This window comes from Netta rufina (assembly GCF_964035555.1).
Source record: "Netta rufina genome assembly, chromosome: 4".
NCBI classification, from domain to species: domain Eukaryota; kingdom Metazoa; phylum Chordata; class Aves; order Anseriformes; family Anatidae; genus Netta; species Netta rufina.
In genome coordinates, this window is record NC_140127.1 from 20,751,396 (window position 1) to 20,771,463 (window position 20,068).

Consider the following 20,068-nt stretch of genomic DNA (forward strand, 5'->3'; position numbering starts at 1 on the left):
TTAGATTCCCATTTGAGTGTAACAGACCTACAGAGTATGCGTCTTGCGGACAGCTCAGTGTATATAGAACAGGTGGTGTTTTCCCAACGCTGTTGCCCTGTGGTAATGTTTATGATGTGATCTAAAAGGCTGTATTTAGTGTAAACATCTTGGTTTGCTTTCAGGCTTGCTGCAGAGAAAAATTAAGACTAGAATTTAGTAATTACTATGCTGGAGCTAAGGCTTCCTTTAAGAGAGCGCTAAGAGATACGGCATGTTTGGAAGGGAGCAAGGATGAATATTAAATAGAATACATTTTAAAGCAATGTTTCTTCTTTGTTTGTTCCAAATGTTAATCTCTTGTAGTAAATAGCACACTAATTTCTTGCTCTCTGAAGGCTCACTCTAAATCTGAAAATTAAAAATAGCTTTAGTTTCAAAGCTGAAGATTTGGAAGTGGAATAAACTCTGGCTGCTTCTCAGAGAGCCAAATTACTCGTTCTGAAACTGTCTAACAGAGCAGTGGCTATGCAGCAGGCAGAAGCGATTTAATTTATTACCATCTCAGAAAACAGGGATGAACTGAGTCCAGGCTCCTAAAATAAATCAAACCTGACCCAACTGTACTGTTTTCATTCTAGCAAGAGCCAGTTGAATCATCTTTTGGGATTAATGGGCTAAATGATGTCACTTCTGACTATTTCCTGCCCTCCAGTATAAAAAATGAAGTTGACAGTACAGTGAACATTGTAGGTAAGTACTACTATGCTTTTCATATATGCTAAGCATACAGGTGAATTAAAACACGATTTCATGAAATAGGTGGTACCAGAAATAAACTTCTGACTCTGCCAAACTCACCTTTCCAGCAGCATTTTGCACTTTGGAAAACAACACAGTTAAAATTGTCTACATGCTTTTTGCTAGCCCAAGACATGCAAGGTCCTGCTTGTGGGCCAGCCCCACCACCATGCCGAGACAGTGAGCAGCACTTCTGCAGCATGGTTGTTCCCCTGAGATCAAAGCTTTTACAGACTTCTTCAGGTGGCTTTTCCTAACATTAACTTACTATACAGGCTAGTCTTCAGCTATGAGGATATTGTAGCCAGTGTCTGTGGGAGTTAGACCAAAGTTGGATCACAGTTTCCCATTGCTCAAAGAACAGGTTTGTATAGGTTAACATTTTATTTGTGAATTTAAACCTACAGATGAAATAGAGGACCTCAGTTCTTTTACCTCAGTATCAGAGTCCGTTCTTAACATCACAGAGCTAACAAGAAAGATCAGTGAAGACTGTATTTAGAAACCAGTACATTAGGAATTAGATGTCATCTTTGAAGAATGTGAATAATTGGACCTTGGTAGAATAATGGGGCTGTTCTTGACAGCTCTTTTTCAGCTAAGGTTGTGACTGTAGTGAGGAATCTTAGAAATGTGAGCCGTGTAACATTTTCTCTAGAATTCCACTTTTATATATGAGGAAGAAGTGTTTGAAAAATATATTAATCTTCTGTATGCAAAGATGGCAGAAATTACATGCAGTGACTATTTTTGCTACCCAATTTTTTGGTCACACAGCTTTTCATGAAGTCATTCCTCCAAGTACTTTTATGGTCTAGAAGTACTTTTGTTCTCTTTATGGTAGTTTATTTAATCATCTCTTGCTTTGTAAAAGTATTGGGGCATGATTTTTGCTCCTACTATTACAGAGGGCTTTATAACTCAAAGGAATAGCACAGTATTGTGGTATGTTTACTGACTGACTCATAAACAAATCCGAAATACACCAAAGCTGATATGCAGCCCCAGCAAGGAAGCTTCATACACTTTTGCTTTATTTTACAACCTTAAAGTCAAACAGAGATCAATTAACAGCATTCTTTGAAATGTACCTGCTGTTCCCCCAAATCCAAGACAGTAATTTTGCTGCAACAGCTCAGTTTTGTACAGTGCAATGTATCCTGAACTCCTGTTAAATTTTATTGTGAGATGAATGCATGTTGCACCATAGCAGATCTTAGTAATTTACAGGACAGGAGCCATACTGGTAACATCAACGTAAAACTGGTAAAGGGGCTGATGTGGAAACTGAGCAAGATGTTCAGAGGAACAGAACTGAGTTTGCACCTTAAGGGCCTTCATTTTTCCTTGAGCTCACAAGGGAGATGTCTGGTTAGCCTTTTTTTTCCCTTTGCTCCTGTGGATAGACCTAGCATCCATTTTCAGAGGTGGAACAACAAGGTTTGGGTGCGTAACTGTGATCCAGTGTTGTTTAATTAATGGCTTGTGAGTGTGCTGCTTATCCAGTCTGAGGAGAGAAGTCCTTATTTAGTACTCCAGGCTGGTATTTAATGTAAACAGGGGGGAAAGGGTAAAATAGATAGAAATATTCTTCAGAATAGAAGGGAAGTCAACTGGCAGGGAGAAAAGACAAACAGCACTTGCAGTGCTTCTGACATACATGCAGCTCAAGGAAGAGTGGTGGCACATTGCCCAAGTGAGCAGTATTTTTTGCTGCACTGAAATTATCTCGTGGGGTGGGTAAGAATTCTTCAGGTCTTGAAGAGAAAGATAAAACAGTGCAGATGGCCTGTTCTTATCCCAACAGTGTTGCACAATACTGGTTTCTCCTGGATAAAAATTAACTCTGTGTGTGTGTGTTTGTGAGTGTGCACACGCATGTGCTCCTGCCCCCTCCGCCCAATAAAAAGCAGGTCCTTTCAGAACCAGGAAAACTGATAATAAAATGTCTAGAACAAAATGGTAGTAATTGTAGTGGGCCAACTGAAAAAAAAAGAAAAAAGACTATCTGGTATGTATGTAATTTTCTATATGTTGGAATTGTCTCACAGAATGCACATCCCCCAGGCTTTGGGGGAGTTGCCAGAAGTTGGCTGGCACTTCACAAAGCTTTTCCCTGGGAGAAAAACCTGTCACTTTTCTTTTCCAAAACATCGTGTTCTTACCTTGTCTAAAGATAGAAGGCAGGAATGGGTTGTGTGTGTATACATGTGCATTCATGTATATTTACCTGAATCCGTCCAGAAAAAGATACTATCTTTTGCTTTTTTTTTTTTTTTTTTTTAATTAATAATCAGATTACTTAGGTCACTTAACAGAAGAATTTCAAGATGTACTGTGCTTCACTTACCACATTTTTCTCCATTATGAACCTAGAACAAAAACGTGCTGTCTCAATTCCTAATGATACCATATAGCTCGGTGAATTAATTGTGGCTGTCCTTTGAAACTCCAGTATTGGCCAGCTCCAGAATGACATTACCAGGTGGAATGGACTACTGGGGCCTGAAAGATTTAGTAGAGTTGTTCCTATGTAAAACTTAAAATAGGCATTTATCACTGTACAGCGTGTTTAAGACTAAAAATAGTTCACAAAACACAAATAAATCTGAAACATTTCTTCCGGCACAAAATCTTTCCAAGCTCTTGTTGAATTTGGTAGGAATATATCTGTATGAAGGTTGTTTCTCTTGATGTTTTGTGGTCCAGTGAAAGAATATCTGTAGTCCTTCCCTTTCTCTTGGACAGCTGGGGTTTCAGGTTAGCCATCCCCTGAGGTCTCTCTGTCCATCCATGTTGTCCTGATCTAGCTAGTGGCTTTCAGCTGAGTGCTGGATTAATGCAGTAGTCATGTGTTCATGCTGCTGGGATCAAAAGGGGAGGTTGTACAAGACAAAGGGAATTGTTTCAAGATGCTCCAGATAACTGAGGTTTTGGCTTTTACAACAGTACTTCTTTGCTAAGTAACTTCTAAGTTTATTCCCCTGTTTCAAAAGGGTGTTCTGTAGCACACCTAGTGGCTGCAAAGTATTTTGGGACGCTTACAAAGCATCCATGGTGCTTTCACTTTGTAGAAATAAGTAATGTTTCTTTGGTATTAAATATTATGTGCATGGGGGAATAGGAAAACCATCTGTTAATAACTAACCAGACTGTAGCTGTCAGTCACAGACCACAGGGACTACAGACTAGCAGTACAACTGTGATTTTCTACATGCCACCACTGGCATTGCGAGGATCGGTGAGAACAAGCATCTGATTGGAGAGGAAATTTTTGGCAGATTCATGTCATGTATAAATCAGCTTTTTAACATATTTTACATGACCAGGTGGCTGTTTTTCCGCACGCCTGTTCTGACCCATTTGCTTTCATGATGCATAATTTACACAAGACCATCCAGAGGCTGTGGGACGTGGGCAGCTTGTTGGGTGAGGATGCTTCCCAGATTAGGAGAGATTGCCGTGGTCTGTATGCCCTGGTGAAGGGAGAGTGTGGCCGTGGTCTTCCCTGGGAAAGCGTCTGGACAGCTGGTGTGCTGGGGACGGCTTGAGGGCATTTTGAATGAGAGCCAGGAAAAAGTTAGGTATTTTCAGTTGTCACAAGTGGAAAAGAAATGTCTTTGAAGGTGATGGAAACTAAGTATGTCACACAGGTTTCCTGTAGAAGTCCCTCTGAAAGCAGGTGGTGGATGTGGAAGAAAGTGCTGAGGCTATATTAAAGACTGCATTTCACTCAAATACCAAGCAGTCTCCAAGGACAAGCTCTTAGAGATTCATCAGAGTCGACATAAAACGAGTAATCAATTTTTTCTTCTGACTCCAAGTTGTAGGACAGCCGCACCTTGATGGCAGCAGTGAGGAGCAGGTGATAGTTGCCAATCCTCCAGATGTTTGCCAGGTAGTAGAGGTGACAACGGAAAGTGATGAACAGCCCCTCAGCATGAGCCAACTGTACCCCCTACAGATCTCCCCTGTCTCGTCCTATGCAGGTAAGCATCCTGGTGTTTCTTTTTTGGAAATGTTTGGGAGATTCTCGATTTGCTCGGGAGTGTCAAGCCAAGAGGCAGGGGTCACCAGAGGGGAAAGGGTGGCTTTTCCAGGGCAGCTGGCACAGATTCAGAAATGTCTGTTCTGCTGCCTTTTGTATTTTTAACTCAAAAATTCGCAGTCCTGTATATTCATTTTACCTTGGGAAACCACTCAGCAGATCTAAGGATGGAAATGTAAGCTGCAGTGTGTAGCCTGTGATTAATGGAAAAATAACCTTTTCAGATGTTGTGCAGAGATATCTTGTCATCTTTTATTAGAGGGACATTTTCAGTGGTACAAATTGTACGTTGCCCATATATTGTGTCCCCTTTGCACCCTGACCTTTTAAAGATAAAAGGTCATTTCTGATGCATGTTTCCGTGATGCCTACCACAGTGGGTACAGAGCGCTAAGGGCTGCACTAATGATGTATAATGTAAATGTGAAGCTGAGGGCCCTGGAGGAGTGGATGTGTCTTGTTGCATATAGTCCGCAGACTACAACAGCCATGTTGTGACTGATGACAAGTGGTCTGTGGAAGTCTGGCTTCCAACGTCTGTCTCCCATCTGGATACTCTGATATCTAGTAAGCGTTGAGATAACAAGCTTTCCCCTGAGTCAGGGTGCTAATGGTTTCTCATTTTTATCTGGCCCATTATTTTCATAAAACTGGTAGGAAGTTAAGAGTCTTGGCACTTATTAATCCCTTATCTAAGACTGACAACGTATTCAGAAGTTGTAAGGGGAGAACAGATACAAATGCACACATGGGCACGCTATATAGAGTCCTTGCAATCACATAAGCCTTATTTCCGTAGGAAACAGGGCAAAACCACATTTGAAAGTAGAAAAAGTTTCATATCCAACCTGTCCTTCCTTTTTTAACATATTGCTAACTTGCAAGCCTCAGGATACTGAGGCAGAAACAGAAAAGTCATCTTTTTAGGCAAAATTGAGCATTAATTGTTCCCAGTGCAATTTATTATTTTACACATGGTTTTGTCTTTGACTCATTAGGCTGAATTAGTTCCAGACACATTTTCATAAAATATGAATGTAGGAATTTTTATCTTTGGGTCTGGGTGAATAGTTGATGTTCTTTTGAATAGCCTCCAATGTTAGTCTCACACACGTTGATATATGATCGTGCTTCCCAGCATGTTTAGTCTGTAATGGCCAGAGCATTTAGAAGGGCTTTGCACAGCACCAGGTGGGCGTGCTCTAACGTATTAGCAGTGGGAGACGCGGCCTTTGAAATGCTTGTCCTTCTTCCAAATGCTTCTTGCAAAACTTTCCCTGGCTATGTGAATGTGGCAACAATGCTTTCTTTTAACATCGGCTGAAGGATCTAAGTTCTTGGATGCAAACAAGAGTCACTGTCTAGCTCTGGAAGTCGTGGCGGTTGCTTGGGCTGTGACAATAGGGAGGGATGTATATGGTGACAAGAGAATCGTCCGGACATGAGCAAGTCCTGAGCTACCTTTCCTAAAGTCAGTGCAAGAAGTCTGCATAAATGAAGCATGTCTGAAGTTGTTCTGCTATCCCCTTATGTTGTCTTAGTGTCCTGGTGGTCTTGAGCTGACCTAACTTATATCAGGACCTGCTAACTCATAACTAGGATAGCACAGAGATGATTTCATGCCACTGACGTGCCTTTAAATGCATCTTAAGACAGCTCTTGAGGATCCTGGTTAGTCTAGCCAGAGGCCAGCAAGACATAGAGTTCTCCTAGGGTCTGTCCTGGAACAAGTCCTGATTAATATCTTCATCAGTGAGCAGAGGAGGTGGTGGCATGCACACTTGTGAAGCTTACAGCAGACACAAATAAAGGACACCGGTCGATATGGCCAAGGGCAGGGCCACAGTCCAGAAAAAAGCGGAGAGACTGCAGGAAAGTGGCCAATGGGAACCTTAGGAAATTCACAGATTCATGATAACATCTAGCTTGGAAAAACCCTTCAAGATCACCAAGTCCAGCCAGTTCAGCGAGGACGGACACAAAGTCCTGCTTTTGGAAAGGAGGAGCCCTTTGCAGCAATTCAGGCTGGGGCTGCTGAAGTGGGGAGCAGCTCTGCACAAAGGGGGGTGGGCAGGGAGCTGGACATGAGCCAGCAGAGCACCCTGGCTGCAGAGAAGGCCAACAGCCTTCAGGGCTATGGCTAGGAGATCTAGGCAAGTGATTATCCCCCTCTACTCAGCGCTCGTCACGCTGCTGCTGGAGCATGGGGCCTGGTTCTGAGTCCCCCAGGCCAAGAAAGCAACAAACAGGGGCGAGTGCAGGGAAGAGCTGCCAGGGTGGTCAGGGGCTGGGGCAGTTGTCCTGTGAGGAAGTGCTGACTGAGGGACTGTGGCTTGAAGAAAAGGTCCTGGTACCCTCACAGCAGCCCATCCACACCTACGGGGATGGTACTGAGAAGGTCGAGCACAGCTCCTCACAGTGAGGCATGGAGGGAAGATGAGAGGCAATGGGCATAAATCGAAGCGAGAGAACACGGTCCAACTGGATATAGGAACAAATGTCACATTTTTCACCACAGGGTTTGTCAGAACCCTGACGTTTGTAGGACATTCTTGTGACTATTTCAGATTTTATCTTGTTACACACAAGCCCATAAAGGAGCCCTGAACCTGCCCTCGTGGCTTTGCTGAGTGGAGTTGCCTCCTGTGTCAGGTGCTGCCACGGGTTGGCAGGGAGGAGCATGACCAGAACAGCTGTGCAAGAGCAGTTAGTTTAGCTCTTCTGAAACAACAACAACAACAACAACAAACGGTAGCTGGAGGTATCAGCTGTCCTACATAAATCTGCTTTATTTCAAAAACACCTCTAGTTCCTTTCTGAGGTTACACACGCAAGTGGTATGTCTGGCCCTTACGAGTTTCCTCAGATTTCCACTGACGTCTATGAAATCCGTTTTTTTAGTACCAAGGCTGTTCTTGTCAACCTTGTCTTGTTTGACACCGATTCAAATAACCTTCCTGATTCAAATAGCCTCTCTAACTTTCCATCCCCGAGTGGCTCGCTTCCCTGGCTATGCTAACTATAGTGCTATCTCTTGCTCAGCATTTTGTTATGTATAAACATCAAGGATAGATTCCTTTTCATCTGCATCACCCTTTTTTTGTTGCCACATGTTTCTTCATGTCAAGGAATATCTGCTTCTTGTCTCTGTGTTGATCCCTCTTATTGACTCTATCTCCAGGGCCATTTCTCCTTCTGTACAGATTACTTTCTGCCTCTCCCCCCCTCTCTCTCCCCTCAGTCTGGCTTAATGGACCAGCTTTATCACGTTGTCACATCTCTCGTTACCTGGGCCAGTGGACGAGGAGCCCTGCAGAGTGTTAACTTCACAGAGCTTCACAGTTAGATCCTCTGCTTGCCGCATGCTGGGACTGGGACTTGTGGAGTAGGTGAAGCGTCAGCTGTGGCAGTCAGAGCATTCAGTAGCTGAGCTGCCAGCTTCTTTGCTTCAGGATGCTGGGTGCAGTTTAGATCCTTACGTCTGAAGGAGCAATTCAGACCATAAGTTTATGGCTCTCTGCCCAAACCTCGTCCTTAGCCGAGCCTCAAGAGCTCTGGAGACTCGCAGGGGAGCTCCTCTGGTCCAACCACTGTTCAAGCAGGGACATCTAGAGGGCTTGAAAATACAGCTGAAAGCCCTGGGTTTCGGGCTCTTCTGCAAGCAAGGCTGAGCTGCAGGAGGATGGCCGTCCTGCTGGAGCTGCTGGCCTGTCCCTTGGTGCGGAGGGGTGGCAGCTTGTGTGTGTATTTGTGTGTTTGTGCTCTGGCTGAAATGGTGAGGGCCAGAGAGGCAGTAGGGAGGGGTGAGAGGCGATGGGGCTGTCCTGCTTTGGTGCAGAATGTCATTACATTTCTCTGTGCTGGAGTCATGGGTGGAGGGCAGAGAAACAGGCTGAAGGACTGGGCAAGGGTGGCAAGAATGAAATAAAAGCGAAGTAAACCAGCAGTAGTAAAGTGCAAGAAGTGGCAACGAGCCCTTGAGGCGGCAGATTGAGATAACAGTTTATGAAACAAAAACACACTTATCTCCTCTGGGGTGGAGTTGTAGATGGTTTTGCAGCGAGATAAAAATAAGGATTGGAAAGGACTTTGCCCATAGCTGGGCCTCAAGCTGCCCAGAGCAGGTGAGGGAGGGGGGCATTCCCTGCCAGCAGGAGTCTCCTCCCTCTGCCCAGAAGTATGTGCAGTTACACAGATCTGCTGCTTCCACCTCTGTTGCTGTCTTTCCCAGGGTGTGTCCGTATTAACCGTGATAACCATGTGAATTTGCTCCAGTCGTTCAATGATGCCTTGTGGTCTAGCCCTTCAATTACTTCGCACAGGGGGTCCGTGCTTTGCTATTGTTTCCTGCTTGTTTGGCTTGGCTCTGTTTGCTTGTACTTCTTTGAAGTGGATCGAGCCTCTTGAGCTGGATCTTGCTACTGTAGATAAAATAACACAAGTTTCATTTTTGCTTCCATTTTGTTTGACAGAAAGTGAAACGACTGACAGCGTTCCAAGCGATGAAGAAAATGCAGAGGTAAGTGCTTTCTGAAGTCTAAACATTTTGGGGCAAGATCTCAAAATAATGTCCAGAGGTATTCTTTTGTCTTCTACGTTTGCAACTGCCTACCACTGAAACATTCAGTTTTAAAAGCTGAGAGAGAAAAACAAAAACTAGAAAGGTTCAAAGGATACATATGTTTGGATGATTTCCTAGCAGAACGGATATCTCTGCAAGTTCCTTCTTCCTCATCTGTCATAACTACAAGGCGATAAATTTGCATAAGAAAATACTCTGTCGAACCATCAACAGTGCCAACTAATTTGTGAATACAGAGCAACCCAGTGGCCTTTGTCATGTGCTCTATGTGTGTGTGTGCACCATGCATTGACACTGCTGGGCAGTGAGCATTTCATCTCAGCTGGAAGCGCGCTCACTTTGTTTTCCTTAAATGGCATCTGAGCTCATACAATTGGAGGAAATGTTTACATGTATGATAGAAATGCAACTTGAACATTTGAGGTATGTGAGGCAAAAGGCTTTCCTGAGAAGTGAAGACCAAGTTAGCGCTCAGCATCAGCTACCTGCTGCCAGCGTGGTTATAACAGTGTTTCTTGCCCTGCCCTGCACCAGAGGGCTGGATGGGCTGCTATTCTTTCCTGCTTTGGTGAAGCAGGAAGCTCAGTAAAATGCCCCAGGAGGGTTTGTGTAGCCGGTAAAGGAGAAGTGTGGGAATTCACCAGCTACTTCACCAGTAGCGACTGAGGTGGGAGCTCCATGGCTCCCCAAACCCAGCGAGGACTCTCCTTTGACAGAACATGCCGTTGTGGCATGTGTGATGTGGAAGGAAAAGGATGCTCGTGTTCCCTTGGCAAACCTCATAGCTGTGATGTTGGACATGCTATCAAGGGACGTTGACTTTCCCAGCAGCCTTACCTGTGTTGACAATGTGGGCGGTGCTGTTTGAAAGGTGTTGAGTCTCTGTACCTGCCTGTTGGCAGGAGGATGCTCTCCCCAGTAATGGAGGAGACTTCCATTTGATGCTCTTGAGTTTTTGGTCTTCTGTGTCCGATTCTGTGTCTGGCACCCTGGCAGTAAGGCCTTCCTTTTCCATCAGAAGAGTGGGCAGGGTCTCCTGAGTGATGGAGAGCAAGCCACCAAGGTTCAGATACAGGACTTCCTAAAGGGAGAAATGTCAGAGAGCAAAGACATTCAAAGTCAGCAGGTAGTAAAGCTAGCAAAGACATTCAATGCCAGCAGGTAGGATTTTAGAGAGGGAGTAACTCCTGTGCAATTTGTGGATGTTTCTGTCTTCATCTTGTTCCTGTGAGCACCTTACGAAGTGCATTCACTCATGTATTCTTTCCTCATTCTTCTTCCCCTTTGTAGGGCCGACTTCATTGGCAGAAGAAAAACATTGAAGGCAAACAGTATCTCAGCAATCTGGGAATGAGGAACACTTCTCATACGCTTCCCAGCATGGCCACTTTCGTTGCCAACAAGCCTGACCTGCAGGTGACCATCAAAGAAGAAAGCTGCCCACTGCCTTACAACAGCTCCTGGCCCCCGTTCCCAGACATCCCCCTGCCACAAGTAGTGTCCACAGCCTCCACTAGCAGCAGCCGGCCAGACCGCGAGACGCGGGCAAGTGTCATCAAGAAAACGTCAGACATCACCCAGTCGAGAGTCAAGAGCTGCTAAGCCTTTGACAGTGTGTTTTTTAGCTTCGTTTTGTTTGGTTTTGTATTTTATGTTTCTCTAGGAGAGGTTCATCCCTTGACGCACATTAGACAAATCTAAGGTAAAGAAAGCCTTGGCAATATAAAACATTGCTGTGTCCGACTCCAGTGCCGGAGTGTTTTTAACTCAGGACTCCAGCCGTCAGTATGTACACCTGAACCCAGACGGACTTCCAAGGTTGCTAGGTAGGAAAAACCCAAGAACTTTGGCCCACTCGCAGGTTCCAGTGTTTCATATGAGGACCAACCGACCACAAGGGAAGTGGTGCTGCTGCGCTTCTTGCTGTCAAGGCTGTGATGGAACTGAAAGCCTCAGAATGGAAGAGAAAATGTGAACTAGCTGGAATATTTTTAAATAAAAAAATCTATTGTGAATATTGTACATAGTGCAGTACTAGCAACGTTGCAGTCTGCTTCTGCACCTTATTAAGAAAGCACTTATGAAAGGCCTTTTATTACCTTGCTCTACTTAATGGCACATTGAAGGTCCCTCCCCACCTGTATTCTTTTCCAAGGCTATTCTTGCTAAAGTGTCTTTAAAGAATAGAGGAAAGGAAAGGAAGTTAAAACTTCCCATGTGGATTTCATACATTTTAAGACTGCTTTTCTCATGTTTGTTTTCTAATCTGCTATGCTTGAATGCCGCGTGGTACAATAGGAAAAAAAAAAAAAAACTATTACAGAGATATTATGCAAATTCCCAGATTTAAAAAAGAAGAAGAAAAATACTCTAATTCTAACCAGAGCAAGCTTTTTTATTTTTTATACAGGGGAATATTTTATTCAAAATAAAATTCTAAAGTGAATATAATTTTTTTTAATCTTTTCTACAGCAAATTTATAATTTTAAGAATCAGTCCTTGGTTATCAGCAGTTATTACATCCTTGTGGCACATTTTTTTTTTTAATTTTGTAAAGGTGAAATAGCTTTTATGAGCTCATGTAGCAATCAGATTATCCTGTGGATTGATAATAAATATGGTATATAGTTAAATTTTTAATAATCCTCTTGTTTGTCTCTCTTTTTTTAATCTTGCAGAAGCCCCAGATGGGTGTTTGATAGGTGGATGTGACCTCAGAGTGAACAATTAGCATGAGCCATCTTTACAGTTTCTGCAGTGCCCATCTAACAGAGTGGGAAGTGCTGTGCTCGAGACAGCTTGAGGTGGAAAGAGGAACTAGAGCTTAATGGCAACCTACTCAAGTTTGGCCTCACGTGAACAGGTTGGGAACTGGGAAACCTCTTCTGGTGCTATTCCATGGTTGGGCTTGGAGCAAGGCACCTCATGGAAGGGATCTTGAGGAAGCCCATCTCCAGCCCAAAGCAGGCTCAGCTGTGTTTGCCCCGTTCCTGGTAGATACCTGTTTAGTTTACTCAGTTTTCTTGTCCAGAAAATTACGTTTTTGAAGAGTTTCAAGCAATAGCTCTTCATTAGTGGAATGAATCAGAAGTCAAGTAAATACACTTGAAGTAAACATCCCCCAAGGCTTTCAACATCTACTGTGTGATGACAAATTCTGATTTCTCTGGGCCTTTGAGGGAAGCTGTTGAGTGTCTAATTAAGTGTGTGCAGTGGCTTGCAGGACTGCGTGGTGGTGGTGGGCAAACCATGCTGTTGGTTCTGTGAGGTGCTATACTCTGAGCTATCACAGAGTGTTCTCCAGGTGTGCCTATCAGGCCGATACTGACTCGACAGCCGAGTGCACGTGGAGTATTGTGCATGTGTGGCTGATGAGCAGCAACAGGCACAAAATTGGCTGTGTCAAAGGGAGATGTATTAGTTGTCTATTAAAAAGGTTCAGGTTCTGGCCAGTAGGGTTTTGCTGTGTGCTTAACCTGATACCACAATTTCAAGTTTCATCACAAGCCCATCTGAAACTTGCAGTTTCGCACTCAGAGGTGTGTGAAGACGCGGGGCTAGAGCTTTGGTCAGAGCTGGGAGGAAAAGACGGCCGAGAGCAGTATTTGAAGTGAGCCTGAAAACTCGTAACAGTGAAAACTGGTGTATGTAACAGAGACTTCCTGGTCTCTGTCCTTTTTTTGGGGGTTGTGTACTCACCCTTCCAGTGGCCATTCCAAAGGCCAGAAGGTTTGATCTTCTGCAAAGAGATTGTGTGTGTTGGGGGGGTGTTACACTGAGTCTCCATTATCCTGAAGGCTTTGCCTCATTATTTTTTGTTTTCTTAACACAGTCTACTTTGTTTTTTGTAACTTCCCAGCTCAAGGTTGGAAGTTGCTCTATAGTGTTTCCCAGACACAATTAAGATAACAGGCTCCTGTTTCTAGGCAGTGGCTTTATAGGATCACAGAAGAGCTGTGTTGAAGGGCCCCTGGGGATGCACCCCTTTCCTTCTGCTGAAAGCAGGATCCTAGATTAGGTTATCCAGCGCCATGTCAAACTAAGTCTTGAGTGTTTCCAGCAAGAGAAACTGGCCACGTCTTCACTCGGCAATCTTACTGCATGGTCAGTGGTTTTCACAGCAGATTTTTTTTTGTCTTTATAACCAGATAGAGTTGCCCTTGGAGCAGCTTGGGCCCATTGCCTCTTGTACCATCACCATGTGCCTTTGTGAAGGGGCTGCCTCTGTCTTCGCTGTGACCCACCATCACCTGATGAATTTTTATGGTGGGGAAGGAAGAGCTGGGGTGCTTGCTCAAAGCTCAGCCTAGGGTTAAGGTTGCATACAAAGGCAAGCCCAGAGCTGCTGTTGACCTGGGGCTAGGAAGGGGCTGCTGAGCTCAGCAGAAGGCTGCTGCTAAAACTGTCCTCTGAGGAGGGCTTGCTGGGGAAACCACGGCTGCAGTGCTTGGGCTGAGACCCTAGGGCTAGGGTCAGGGCTGAGAGGAAGAGAAGGCCCCGTTGCATAGGGCTGGAAAGCATCAAGTAATGTAAATTCAGTGCTGGCACTCTCATTCTCTGAGGAGTATTTAGTCTGTGGATGCAGAAGTTCTGCTGCCTCTGGCTCAGCCTGGGTTTAGTGCTAGCGTTACGGCTGAAAGCCCAGACACACGGTGGCGTGGGGGCTGGAAAGCGTCTTAGAAAGTAAGCAGAGCTGACGCTGGGCTTTTGCTTTATCAAAAGCAGGGCATCTGTGTACCCCAGCGGTGGCCTGCTCTCGGGGGCCAGGCTGGCTGTGTTAGATGCTGGCACATCTCTGCAGGCTCCCAGGAAAACGGCAGTGCCCGGTGCGTTACACAGAGAAAAGAGGCAGTGGACTATCCTCAGTTGTAGCTGTGGTTTAAGCTCCCTGCCCTACACCTCTGGCATTAAAAAAGCATCTCCAAGGCTCTGTACCTTTCAGCAATTGCTTCTTCCCACAAGGCTTCTTTTTATTCCTGAGTCTCTGCCTTTCAGTTCATCCTGCGTGACTGTGGCTGAGAGTCTGGCTTCAGCAAGCTCCGCTGCATGCTTGGGTAAGTAAGGAGCTGCTTGCCAGGAGGTCCGCCTGAGTTTTCCTAGGTAGGTAGAAGTTTGTTTCCAAAGTAAACCGTCACTTGGCAGGAGAAGAATTTGCTGCTCTTCGCTTCAGCCGTCTGAAAACGAGTAGCCGATGAGCAAAGGCAGGCGCCTCCAGTGTAGGCTGCTTCTTCGTCTTTGTGTAGCCAAAGCAAGTTACGTGCTCCCATCTCGCCCGTGGTGAGAGCCTGCTGATGATGAGATAGCTTGGCTCGCTCTCCCCTTGTTTCTGCGAGGAAGGCAGCTAACCTGCAAAAGCAGTAGCTCCTGCCCTGCTCCAGCAGCTGCGCAACAGGAGACACACGTATGCCTGGGAAGGGCAGGCATACTTGCTAAATTCTCCTTTTCCCAGGGCTGAGGTGTTTGAAGCTCTTCCAAGAGGTGTCCACGCAAGGGAGTTGCTGTGCACAGCTGTAGCACTGATCCACCAGGCACAGCTTCCACTCACTGCGCCTGGAAGGTGGCCACGTGCTGGCAGCCCGCTCTGGCCGAAAGCAGTTGGTCAGCGGCGGGGTGATGTAAATGCAAAGGAAGATTTCTTCTGACGCAGAAACCATCTAGGCATCTGTTCTGCAATGTGATGTTCGACTCCCTGTGTTACCCACGCTTGCAGAACTATGCAAAGCCTTAAAACTACCCAGCCCTTCATAGCGCGGCCGCCAGTTTGGTTCCAAAGCATTGGGAGCCAGATGCCTGCCCATCAGTGCTGTGAGTAATGCCAGTTCAATCCCATGTGATACGTGGTGTGGTCAGCAAGGAAGCCTGCAGAAACCTCCCTGAGGGACAGGAAGGAGGATAGGCTCTCCCTGGGCATGGCTCAGTGGCTGTGGGGGTGTCCATGCCGAGCTGCCTGCCCTGGGGACGCTGCCAGCTTGGGCAATTCCCTTTAGGGAGCTCAGGTAGCCTGGAGCTGTGATACCAGAGTCTGCTCCTTGCAGAAGGGCTCTCCACAGGGCTCAGGTTGGAGAAGAGTAATCCCAGGAGCAGCAGAACTGAAGGCTGATGTGCTTGGGATTCGCACTGTGTTCAGTGGTGTCTCCTGGGGGGGGGCATTGCTGAAGCTTCGCTGTTTGTTAGGGCGTTCATGCAGCCTTCTCCCTGCCTCATCTACTTAGGAACTTTCCAGTCTCTAGAGAAGGGCTAACCCACACAGCAGCTGCTTCTTCAGCAAGGACCTGGTGAGAGCTGTCTTTTCTATCTCAGACCTGTAGGAACTTCTTGCCTTTAAGACGCCTCCCTTTCTCTCAGAGCCGATTGACAGCAATTGCAGAATAATTCGGGTTGGACGGGACCTCTGGAGGTCACCTGACCCAGCACCTGGTCTCAACGGGGCTAGTTACAAAGGTCAGGTTGCTCAGAGCTGTGTTGGGTCCAATTTTGAGCACTCCAACATAGGAAGGGGGTGGTCACACGTGGTGACGTGGTCACCTTCATAACATGATACCACAGGTCTCAGACCCTTTGGAAACGAGGGCTTTAGTCAGTGTAGCTGGAGGTTCCCTGAAGCTGAAGGCTGACGACCTGCCTGCGTGAGATGCTGCCATCACACGGAGGTCTGCTTTGAAGTCTGAGAAAGAGAGGAGCAGGGTTATTTAAAGCAAAGGAGATGACAAAGCACAGATTCTTACTGCGCCTGCTGATTTACCGCAAGGGGAATCACCCCCCTTCTACTGCAGGTGCCTTTGCCCTCAGCTATCGTGGGCACCCCTCACCTGGGCTTGTGTTTCTTGCAGTTTTTCAAGAGAGAGCTGCTTGAAGACTCCTGTGAAGGCGGGATCGCCCTTTCTGTAACTCAACTGAAATAATGGAAAAAGTGAGTGCGTGCATGAAAAAATGAACTGATGGCCCCAAGCGTGAATTTATCCAGGTGTCTCTGTGAGTCATAGAGCTTATCGTCCAGGTTCATGCTTGGTGGCTGGGGCTGCCACTGCTGCCTTCCCCCTGGCGTATGGCAAGATCCTTGCATACAAAATTGTTCAAGTCCCTTTCAAAATAATGGTATGGCATTCAGCTCAATGCCCTCCCCGGGATCAGGCCCTAATGTTTTATTCAACATGTGGCAATGGCCATGGGCCCTGGTTGTGTGTCACCACCCGGTTGTCCCCATCCCTCTCTCCATCCCTCGGCACTCCTGGGGCTTCAGTTTGGGCTGCCGAAGGAGTCGCACTGCAGGAGAAACAGCCCGGGGACCCTCATGGGCAGTGCCTGAAGGCGGGTTTCCTCCTTTGTGGCAGCACCAACAGGTGCAGGATTTTTCTGTCAACAAAAACGAAAATAGTTCTTGTGAGGAAGGAAACCACAGGGGCTGACAGCGACTGCTGCTGCAGGCAGCGCTTTGTCCACAGCCCTGTTTTTGCTGAGATAAAGACAGCGGTGGCCAGGCCACGCTTGGGCTTCATGAAACTCAGCTACTGGATGTTACAGCTTACTCTCAGCTTCTTTTTTTTTTTTTTTTTCTTGGGGGGGTGAGCAGCTTTAAATAGATCAGCAGAGGCAGAGGAAGCCCTCTCCAAGCTCAGTTGGTTATTTTTCTGATGAGTAGCTGATGATAGGTAGATCCTTTGGGCTGCTTCTGCTTTCAGTGAGACAGCTGGGGACTAAATAATTCAGCAGCAGCTGAAAGGCGCGCTGCAGTTGCGCATGGCTTGCTTGGACCTCCAAGATGGATTTTGTCTGGAGCTGATTTCATACCAGCACAGGGAGGTGAGGCATCAGTGGAGATGGTCCCTTGTTTTTTACAGGTTAATACTAGTGTAGGGATGGTGGAAAGGAACGGGAGCTACTATTTTTCTTTGTTTCATCGTGGCTACATCTCTCAGATCTGAGTGCTACGGCTCCCCTCCGGAGGATACCTGACAGGGTTGTGTTCATTTCCATGCTTTATTTGATGTATGGTTTCTCAGCTGACCATGTTCTTCATAATACAGCCAGGTTTTGAAAACTGCATGCGTTTTCTCAGGCTGTTGCTTTGGAGAACATCAGCTTTAGGACACTTGAACCCAAGCTGTGAAGGTGCTGCATTGTTAACCCCTTGCAATTTCTGCTCTGACACCTAGCACAGCAGCAGGAAACCAGCCGGGTGCTGAGGATGTTTGCTGTGGCATGGGCTTTTGCATGTGCCCGTTTAAAGATGTTATCTCTCGCAGCCAACACTGTCAAGTTTCAGTTTTTGGTGGTATTTTTACTCTCAGGCAATTTATTTATTTATTTTTCAAAGAACTGAAAAAGCCAACCAACCCAGCCCACTGCAATGGGCCTGCTGGGATACCTTCCTGAGCACCTTGCTCTTGAGGGCGAGAAAATATTGACACACAAATACTGCTGCAGGCTCACTGCGGGTGCAAGCCCCAGAGAGCGAATAGATGTTAAAACCTGTTTACTTTAGCAGTAAATTGGAGCCATTCTCCCTGCTTGGCCGCTTTGCCCAGCATCAAACCCACAGCGCAGCAATGAGTGGAGCTGGCAGGAAGCTGCGGTGTTCGTGTCTCGGCGTCCTGAAGCACAAGCACAGGAAGGACGCTGATCAAACAGCCCCCACGCCACCCCACTGACCCCCTCGGGAGCCCCGTTCTCCTCTGGGGCTGGCAGAGGCTTTGTTCCTCCCTGGCTGCAGCCCCAGATCCTCCACAGGGGGCTTTCTGCTGCCCCAACAGCCAGCCTTGTCCCTCCTGGTGCGACGCCTTCACGGGATGCTGCAGCTGCCTGCAGGGCTGGAGGAGTGCCCCGCATGCCCAAGTTCAAGATGCCTTTCCCAAAAAGCTGTTTTCCCAGAGGTTTCCGCTGCCCCAGCACATGCGGCGTGACTCATCCCTGTATGCGTAAGGGCACTCGCTTTTCACGGCTTCCTTTCGCGTTTGCCAAAGTTTGCTGGAGGAAAATGGGATGATGCCTGTTCTGCTTGAAGGCCTTGTGATGCTGTGACACTGCGTTTGGGGAGAGCACTGCTACGTCTCTGGTGTCTGCTGTAGGGAAACACGAGCTTCTTGGTACCACAGAGAGACTTTAGGAGCATTTTTTTTGTTTGGCTTGGTGGAGCACAGTTTACAGGAAAAATAATAAGTGATGAGCACAAGCAAAACTGGTACAAGATCTCTGTGAGTATTTAAAAGTGATCTGAAATAAATCAGATTTCAGTGTAAGCTGGGGAAACAAACAAACAAACAAACAACATACAAACGCGAAAGATCAATTCTGCATCAGTTACCTGGAGATCAGTGGTCTGCTGTGCCGTGCCCAGCTTTCCTCAGGACGCATGTGCTGAGCACGCCCTGTGCTGGGGATGGGGATGCAGGCAAGCACCTGCTGGGATGCAGGAGCAAGGAGGGCAGCGCCATGCTCCCTGCTGGTACGGGTGACCCTGGGGACATCAGCTGGGGGAGCACAGCCAGCCCTGCAGAACAAACCCCTGAGTTTCGAGACCCTCGGCCCATGTGGCCGTTTCTGTTGGGTTATGATACCCCGATCCATCCATTTCACACAGTTTCAGATTCCGGGTCAGGTGGAGGAGAAGCAAAAACAGAGCAGCGTGTTAGTGAGGAATGACACTTCTGGCAAGCCCGCGTTTATTCACAGAAATCTGGTTAGCCAGATTTGAAGCAGTTTTACTTAAATCTGTGAAGTTTCCGTCTGAATACGGATTTTAAAAGCGAGCAGATTGTGCTACATCAAGCTCACTGGTCCACTGCAACTGTCTGCAGCAAATGCTAATTTGGGGTAACACAGCCTTGTTGAAAGGGAAAAAAAAAATTGCAAAGGGAATTAGCTGAAGGAACATCCGTCCCAGTGGGTCGGAGTGATGATATTTTTATGTAGAGGCTTTAATTAAATGAACAGCATCTCCTTGTGCAAGCAGCTCCGGGCTGCGGCGTGGCGTTGAGGCACGGTGCTCCCTTGTGCCCTGTCCCAGGACGGCCGCAGCAGCGCAGCCGGGCTCGCTGCCCCATAAACACGCGCCGTGCCAGAGCAGCCTGCTGCCTGGGTCACTCCAGGTAAACCCAACAGGATGTGTGTGCTCCGACTTCCCTCGGCAGCGAAAACAGCCTCAGCGCCCCACCAGGAAACCGGCCCCGCTGCCAGGCGCGTGCTATCCGTCCGTCTGTCCGTCAGCAGCAGGGTGCCAGCGGGGTGTTTTGTCCCAGTGCTACATGAGTGGCACGAGCCGTCTGGCCAGGGAAAGTCTGGTGTGCCCGTTGTTTTCGTCACCCCTTGGGTGCTGCCTCGCATCCCGTAGGAGAGCTGGGGGTTTAAGGAGTGGGTCTGAGGAAAAGCAAGCAGGCTCTGTCAGCACCAGGGGAAAGGATCATAGGGTCAGGAGTGCTGGAGAAGCTCTGTGGTGTGGTCTGGTGCCTCAGCTGCTTTTTTTTTGGATGGTTTTGGCTGATCTGATTGAAGATGTGGCTTCTTGCCGGTGAAGCCCATAATTTTACCTGTGTGAGTCTTCTTGCTGTGAGCAGTTCTGGATTATTGGCAGGGACCAAGCAGGTGAAGAGTGTACTGTTAGGAGTATCCTCTGGCCTTTGGTTTGGTCTCATGCTCTTTCATATGCCCCCTGTTTGAGCAG

General features: G+C 46.9%; 1 protein-coding gene across 11 annotated transcripts in view; it reads left to right on the forward strand.

The window, feature by feature from the left end:
- IRF2 (interferon regulatory factor 2) overlaps positions 1-12,048 on the forward strand; it is a 40,636-nt gene extending 28,588 nt beyond the window's left edge. For all 11 annotated transcript variants that reach the window (XM_084286143.1, XM_084286140.1, XM_084286139.1 and 8 more), the window contains 4 exons: positions 621-732; positions 4,605-4,769; positions 9,301-9,347; positions 10,701-12,048. In XM_084286143.1, coding sequence (XP_084142269.1) covers positions 621-732; positions 4,605-4,769; positions 9,301-9,347; positions 10,701-11,012 — 636 coding nt within the window. In that variant the 3' untranslated portion in view covers positions 11,013-12,048. The remainder of the gene's footprint in view (positions 1-620; positions 733-4,604; positions 4,770-9,300; positions 9,348-10,700) is intronic.
- Positions 12,049-20,068: the final 8,020 nt, after the last annotated feature.